An 8488-nucleotide genomic window follows, 5' to 3' on the forward strand; every position below is an offset into this window, starting at 1 on the left:
ATTTTTTTAAGATCTATTTATAGAATAAGATTTTTAAAAGGACCAAAAGTTAGGCACTGATTAGTTCCCAAAACAAAAATTTTCATGCTATCACATCGAATGTTTGGACACATGCATGGAGTATTAAATGTAGGAAAAAAAGCAATTACACAGATTGTGTGTAAATTGCGAGATGAATCTTTTAAGCCTAATTGCGCCATGATTTAACAATGTGGTGCTACAGTAAACATTTGCTAATGATGGATTGATTAGGCTTAATAAATTCGTCTCGTAGTTTCTTAGTGGAATCTGTAATTTGTTTTGTTATTAGACTGCGTTTAATACTTTAAATATGTCTCTGTATATCTGATGTGACAACCAAACCCAAAAAATTTTCACAACTAAACAAGGGTTGTGTTTAGTTCACACCGAAATTGAAAGTTTGGTTGAAATTGGAACGATGTGACGAAAAAGCTTGAAGTTTATGTGTGTAGAAAAGTTTAATGTGATGGAAAAGTTGAAAGTTTAAACTTTGGATCTAAACACGGTGAAGACCTTAAAGAAAAATTCAGCTGACATGAACCTTAGATCTCTCACCAGCTGAGGCGGCGCAGCATGCACCGCGCACAAGACGGCCGGATCCCCGCCTTGCAGGGGTCGCAGGCCTCGTGACCGCGTAGCTCCGGCCGCGCGGTGGCCGTTTGCCGGGTGGGTATCCCCCCGGTCGGCACACGCGCGTCACGGTGAAACGCAGCGCGGATCGCGTACGTGAAAAACCCATCATATCCTTTCGTTTTTTGCACGAGAAGGAAGGAGGGCCGCGGCCTACCTAGCTTCCTCGGCGTACCGCGCGGCGACGCTTAGCTTTTCAGCTCACCTCTCCTCCACCCAACCATCGAACGACCGAGTCGCTTGGACGGCACACTCCGCTAGCTCTGACCGCGACCAGTCGTTCGTACCTGGCTACGTACTGCACTCCATTCTAGTACTGTACGCCTGTGTACCGCTCGTGTCGACTAACCTACATGTACGACTGCTTGATGAGCTCACTATAGCTAGCAACACCAACACGTACACTTGTACAGGCATGCACGCGCATATAGTAGCTTTCGCACGGGTTAATTGATTAATCCTTAATTAATCGCGTCGCCTGCTGGTCTTGGGTCGTCGTCTTGGCACATGTGGTCTTGTAGAAGCTACTACATGAAATAGCAGAAGCTATTTTTCCTCCCCGCGACCACCGGTCGACGCTGCATTGTTGGCACGTTTGCTCTGTCCCCTGGAATTTCCAAGAGCACCTTCTCTGCTTTTTTATCATGCGGCTGGTATTAGTTGCAGGTGAGCACCGGTTTCTCTAGCGAAGCTGCTTACTGGCTCAACCGTCGTTTACTCATTTGATCAACAGAGGGATAGTGGATAGCTTTTTATTAGCCCTGTTTGGAACAGAAAAGTATTCTGTACGATTTTTTTTTTTTTTGGTGGGGTGTGGGGAGGGGGGAATAAATTAATTTCTAGTAATAAATCGGGAAATTGCTAAGTTCAAAAGGGGCTTGGAATTCTTCTCTCCCTTTTTTTTTTGGAATATAGTCTTTTTAGAAATAAACCGGGAAATTCGTAGTTGAAAGGAGTTTTGAAAATTTGAATGCTACATGAAAATCTTCTATATATAAAGTCATTTTCAACAATTATATTAATTCCATTGGAAATATATACGATCTCATAATTTATCCTGTTTGTGTCTTACGACTTCTTTGGGGGGTTTGCCAAGTTGTCGTGTTATTTTAAGTTCACAACCTCTTCTTATGACGATTCTCAATTCACGTGGCTTTACTATATGCTGTTTTCAATCTCTAATTTTCTATATCATTATTAAACATGTGCCTGTGAGTTTTTTAGTCTCCGGTCCGGTAGCATAGAGGAATTTCATTTGCCTGATAGACAAATTGCGATAGAAATTACAGCACAGAAGGAGGAAATTGTTATACAATTTTTTTGAGCACATGATAAACAACTGAGAGACTACGACAAGTTAACACACGAGGAGGCTATCACGGGGAACACATTGTAATAACTGAATAATTGGAATCACTCATCACTCATGACTTTGCCTTGACCATTTAATTAAGCCTTGATTTATATAAACAGCATTATCAGAGTATCAGTCCATAACTCCTCCATGCATGCATCCATGCACATGCTAAAAACATCCTCAAGGTATTTTATAAAGGTCCTAATTAATTAGTAAATTGAAAGGTACACCTTGTCAACAGTAAACTAACCACTTCCAATAGAACCCCAAAAAAAAAACAGCACAGTAACCACTCTATGAACAATTTAGAAGTTTCCATAGGTTTCTGTGCCGCCAAAAAAAATGGTGTGCCGGAAGGAGAAGATTCAGCTGGTCCAGGAGAAGTCTTTACTCGTCATTAGCTCTTCAAACATCGCACTAGCGACAGCGTGTGGTAAAATCATTTGACGTGTTGATTAATAGTTGGGATGCTGATTCAAGTTCACATTTGTGTGAGCGTCTCCTGTTCAATCTACTCGTTGCTTGAATTTTTCCCCCTTTTGTTCGACAGTCGGAGAAATACTATTTTAAGTGTATTGAAGGGAGAAAAATACGCCAACATGCTAATAAGATAATCATGTTGATTAGTTGCAATGATGCCTTGAAAATTTGGGATCCCTTTCATCAGAGAATTGTTAATTGTTGTTGAGGAAAATTGCAGGAATCCCTCTAAACTTGAAGTACAGTGCCGAACAAGTCCCTTGAACTTTAAAGTAAATTTGAAAATGTATAAAATCAACAATAAGGTTCAATTAGATCTCAATAAGTGTTTGCTTAGCTAAAAGTTTGGTGGTATACCTTAACTTTCTTCCTTCTGTTGAAAGTATATACCAACAATTATTTTTCCTTATGTCCCCGCAAAAGAAAAAAAAACACTTTCTTCCTTCTGTTTACTTTTTGATTTTTTTTTTCTGAGAAAAAAGTACTTTGTTATCCTATTTCATTGCAAAACCAGGATTAGAGCACTAGCCTGCCAAATTTTCTTTTTTTCTTAAGAAAAAGATAATGGTTTGTCAATTTACTGTATTTATACATTTAAATGCATGGCATTTTGCTACCATAATTTTAGCTGTCATCCACGGTATTCGTGTGGTTGCAAAATACTGAAAGTCAAAGCAGAGGCCTCATTGATTGCCCAAAAGCTTATTATGAACTTATTAGCGATTAAAAAAATATTTTTTAAATCTCTATACATATGTACTTAGCGACTTAAAAGGCAATAAAAAAGAAACTATGTTAAAAATATCTTAAAATCAAGTTTAAAATTAAGTTTCAGATTTAGCATAGAGAAAATGTGTGTTACTCTATATACATACTGTAAATCCATCATGTAAATACCGAATCTGTAAGGGTCTAATCCGCGAAAAAGCAATCAACGCAAAATTTCCCAATCAATCGGCCTCCTACGTGGAACCTTCTCTGCCTGCCGACGTGTACAGCCGCAAGCTGACGTCACACCCCCTTCAAACCGCGTAGCCGTACCCCCCTCCGTTTCTAATCCCACGTGCTCTTTTGCATCCCAACCCCTCCTCCTCCGAATAATAACTTATTTATTTATTAATCATTTTTTCATCATTTGACCGCCCGGTTTTAGTAGCCAATCCCACTCGCCTCACATTTGCGCACACGGCTATTTTGACCACGTGACCCAAAAAAACCACACGTGAACTTGTTCTTCCATTTTCCGCCCCCGCCTATTTATATCCCGCGTTCGAATATTTCCCGGGAAACCATCGCCAACCATCACATCTGATCGAGAACAAGAAGAAGAAGAAGCAAGAACAGCAAGAGGAAGAGATGCAAATGGAGTCGTACTACGGCGCGTTCCACGCCGACGAGGCCGCGTTCTTCTTCCCCCACCACGTGCCGGCGTCGCCGGAGCTGCCGTTCGGCCTCATTGCGTCGCCGGAGCCGGAGCCGGAGCCGGAGCAGGCGGCGGCGGAGGCGAGGCAGAGCGCGTTCCAGGAGTACGGCGGCGCGGTGCACGCCGGAGCGCCGGCGGCGGCGGGGGCTGTCACCACCGGTGGGACGAACATCCACCGGAGGGTGATGGACGTGCTGGGCAGGATGGGCGGCGGCGGCGGCGGGGGGGAGAAGGGGGAGGGTGAGGAGATGGAGGAGGAGGAGGAGGTGCCGCAGCGGCGGCGGCGCGGGCAGGGCGCCGACGTGGAGAGCAGCCGCGGTTTCCGCCACATGATGCGCGAGCGCCAGCGCCGCGAGAAGCTCAGCCAGAGCTACGCCGACCTCTACGCCATGGTCTCCTCTCGCTCCAAGGTTCGTCGGCCTCCTCTGCTCACAGCCTAAGCTTATCACTCTCACTTAGTACTCTACTTCACTTCGCCGCTCACTTCATTTCAAGCTCCATTTCATCTTTCACCTAGATTCCATCGAGAAATGCCTAATGTAGACTGCTAATTTGGCCTTCTTTAAGCTCAGATTTTCGTTTACCATCGCATTGTCCCATTTCATTGGCTTCAATTTGCCTCTTCTTGATTTCCCCAATGTTAATCTGAAATTCAGAGCATCTTCAGCTCAAACCAATTCTGTTCAGCTTCAGAATGTTCGAAATCCCCCTTTAATACCTCTTAAATGGAGTGTTTACCAAAATCGGGCTGACAAAAAACCGTTCGTGTCACTGCAGGGGGACAAGAACTCGATCGTGCAGTCGGCGGCGATCTACATCCACGAGCTGAAGGTCGCGAGGGACCAGCTGCAGAGGAGGAACGAGGAGCTGAAGGCCCAGATCATGGGCCACGACGAGCAGCAGCCGTGCGTCACGGTGCAGTTCGAGGTCGACGAGCCGTCGTCGTCGATCGACTCCATGATCGCCGCGCTCCGGCGGCTCAAGGGCATGAGCGTCAAGGCGCGCGGGATCCGGTCGAGCATGTCCGGGAACAGGCTGTGGACGGAGATGAACGTCGAGACCACGGTGAGAGCGCTCTCTCTCTCTCTCCCCCATGGCTTGCAATTCTTGAAAATTTTTGCATTTTTTTCCCCTCTGAACTTAGCCTACCTGCCTTGTTGACAGTAACTGTCAGAGTTTTAATTAGGTTAGGAAAGATGCAGCAGTTCGTCTCCTACAAGATTAGCCTCATTTTCGTGTTTTATCAATACACTGTATCTTGCCTTGGATAGCTACGGATTAGATTGTTACGTAGAGTAGTAGATAGGAAACCGTAGTGGCAACGGGATAACTGGATAAGGATGAAGAGTTCTAATCAACTTCAGAAATGGAAGATGGAAGCATATTGGTTGGGAGAATTTGGGCTATTTTTTTTCGAATAAGAAGAATTTGGGCTAAATTAGAGAAGCATCAGAGTAACGTTTCCGAAGGAAAAGATTAGTGCAGTAATTTTGCTGAACTATTTTATATCCTGTCCACTTGAGGTCAAGATGCAGGAATTCCACTCGAAACCCCCCAATTTGACATTAGTCAACCGTGTCAAGAGTTCTTGTCGAATCTTTTGGTTTATGCATAAATCATTTAGCAGATCCTCAACCCCAAGACCCCAATTACAAATAGCTGTAATTAGAGGTTTAATTAATCAGCAACTGTTGTTAGTTAGCACTGGTCATCCAACTGCCAAATCAATCTTTCCTCAAAAGATTATTACAAGTAGTTCACAAACATCCAAACATGATCTTTCAAAAGGAAACATCCAAATTCCAAACAGCCATACCATATTTTATACTACAGAGCAACAATCGTGGCCAATTACAGTCCATGCCTATCCAATATTAAACTGAAAAAGTTTATTATAATTATAACACTAGCAGTTGATTAATAATAGTAAGCCAATTGTACACTCTAACTAACGACGTTTAATTTCGCATGTGTCATTTTCACAGATTGCGGCTTGTGAAGTGGAAAAGGCAGTGGAAGAGGCTCTCAAGGAAGTAGAGAGGAACCAGCCTGACAGCGATGCCCCATTTCCTGGAAGCAAAGGCTGGACACAGACATCTCATGTGCAAAATGTGTTTTGATCGGTTTTGAAACATGATCCTGCTGGGACCCCCATTTGTTCATTTTTTTAAAAGCTTGTGATGGAGCAAGTGGAAAAAAAAAATCTCCATATCTCCTTGTCAATGTACCTTTTTTTGTCCATGTAGATACAATCATACAAATAATAGCTTCCTCTCTTTTCTACAAGGAAAAAAGAAAGAGAAGAGTACAAAAAAGATTTAAGCAGCTTTGTTTATCAGTTAAAAAAGAAAAGGGAATCAGATTTGTCATATCTCAGTCTCTTCCTGTTCCAATCACAAAGGGATCAATTTCACATCCCACATAAACTCACCCCCTTCCCACTTCCACCCTTGCACTGCCCTTCTCCCTCAGCCATCGCCGCTGGATGCATTACCATGTTTTCATTGCGACCACTGCCTTAGTCACAAATGAGAGAATTATGTCAATGAAACACTGTTTCTACCTCTAATCAATTATTGAGTCCATATTGTTGATGAGCAATTTCAGAAACATTCTTCAGGCCTGCTGCTATCAACTATGATCTCTGGCCATGCTGCACCGTCCACATACTCACTATGGTTTTTTTTTCAGGTGGATCTAAAAATTCTCGCTTATAAAAATAACAAGAGGGCTGTGTTTGTAACTTGGTGTTGGGAACCCATCTTCTCCACACAGAAAATGAAGCAGTCCATTAGCACGTGATTAATTAAGTATTAGCTATTTTTTTTCAAAAATGAATTAATTTGATTTTTTAAGCAACTTTCGTATATAAACTTTTTTTAAAAAAACGTACCGTTTAGTAGTTTGAAAAGCGTGCGCGCGGAAAACGAGGGAGATGAGTTGGGAACTGAGAGCACCGAACACACCCTAGGCCCGCTAGTAAAAATTGAATTTCACTAACAGTGTCTTAAGAGGACAGCTTTAAAAAATACCTCATTTTCGCACATGGTCCCTCTTTAGACACGGTTAGTAAAAATTGATTTTTACCAACGAGGCATAAAGAGGCCCACTAGCGAAAACATGGAAACACTACAAAAGTATCAGCACAGCAAGAGCGAGAAGTCGCTGAGCATAAGACCCTGTTTGGTGGAGCTTAAGATTTTAAGAAGCAGCCGGTGAGAATATGGAGAAGCTAGTAAACCCAGCTTTTGGCTTCTAGTTTATTTTCTGGATTATACAACTACAGTTTTTCAAAATATGGGTGAAAATTTGAATTGTTTGGGGGAGCTTTTGGCAGTTGGAAATTCTAGGAGAAGCTGCAACTGACAGGAGCTCCCCCAAAAGAGGCCCTAAGTACATTTGCCCCTTCCTTCCCTCTCAGGCTCTCTCAACTCACCTCCCTCACTTTCTCAATAGGAGCGGCCAACAACAACTCCCTCATCCACTCCACTCCCCTCCCCTCCCCCTACCAAATTTGGCTAGAGGGAAGGACATTGGCGGCGAAAACGGGGTTGGTGATGATGGTTGCGATCGGCGATCTCAATGATGAAGACGATTGTGACTGCACGTGACAGCAACCTCGACGATGACGAAGGTTGTGACCGAGCTTGGGCGAGGCGGATCCGTCACACTGAGCTTAGGAAGGGGGCTCAGCTGCAGCGAAGGGGAGAAGCAACGGCGATTGAGGAGGGCCACGAAGGGGACGGTTCGGTAGAGGTGGAGGAGGCATGCTTCTACCTTATGGGCCTTGACTATGGGCCTAAAAGAGATGGATTTGGTCCTCGGTGATGGTGGTGGGCAATGGACGACAAATATGTCCAACCTGTAATTGTAAATTAACCCAATTAGTTTTTAGTATGAAGATTTCTACTGCTAGCAGCGTTCGTTCGGGTGACATTGAGGGAGAAAGTACATCGTTTTCCGCTCGTATGCTTCCCAACCTACTCAACGGTGCGTTTTTTGCAAAAAAAAATTCTATATGAAAGTTGCCTTAAAAAAGCATATTAATCCATTTTTGAAATTTAAAATAGTTAATACTCAATTAATCATGAGCTAATGGCTCACCTCGTTTTGCGTATCTTCCCAATCTCCTCAATCCCCTTCTCCTCAAACACACCCTAAATACACCAAATAAAATTAGAGATATTGTGGATGGAGGATTAAAGAAAATAAATTAAAGAGGAGGGGAGTGCTAGTAAATTGCATGTATGCATATGCGCTTTATATTATGAAACATTGGAAAAACTGTAAAATTACAAAAACCACACCAGAAGTTACTTAAAGTTTGGCATTTCACTCTATAAGTTATTTTGTTACAAACGTCCATCCACCTACTTAGTTTTGTTGTAAAAACCACGCTAGTACGCGCGTGCTTAGCTGAATCAATATATTTTTATAAAATTGTGAGCTATTAATGTGGTATTTACCAAAATTAAATACTTCTAAGAGTGTAATCTTGACCTTTTTTTTTGGAGATACCACAAATAGAATTGTTGATAAAAGCTTAAACGTTGTCGCACTGAGTTTCGCTATATGAA

The 8488-nt window shown here is 42.8% G+C and overlaps 1 protein-coding gene across 1 annotated transcript; it reads left to right on the plus strand.

The window, feature by feature from the left end:
* The first annotated feature begins 1 nt into the window (after position 1).
* Positions 2 to 6280, plus strand: LOC127767189 (transcription factor BHLH148). The gene is made up of 3 exons (XM_052292444.1): positions 2 to 4321; positions 4689 to 4976; positions 5897 to 6280. The coding sequence occupies exons 1-3, from the start codon at positions 3845 to 3847 to the stop codon at positions 6029 to 6031; spliced, it is 900 nt and encodes a 299-aa protein (XP_052148404.1). The 5' UTR covers positions 2 to 3844; the 3' UTR covers positions 6032 to 6280.
* The last annotated feature ends 2208 nt before the right edge of the window (positions 6281 to 8488 follow it).

Source organism: Oryza glaberrima, chromosome 3, assembly GCF_000147395.1.
Source record: "Oryza glaberrima chromosome 3, OglaRS2, whole genome shotgun sequence".
In the NCBI taxonomy this organism is placed as follows: domain Eukaryota; kingdom Viridiplantae; phylum Streptophyta; class Magnoliopsida; order Poales; family Poaceae; genus Oryza; species Oryza glaberrima.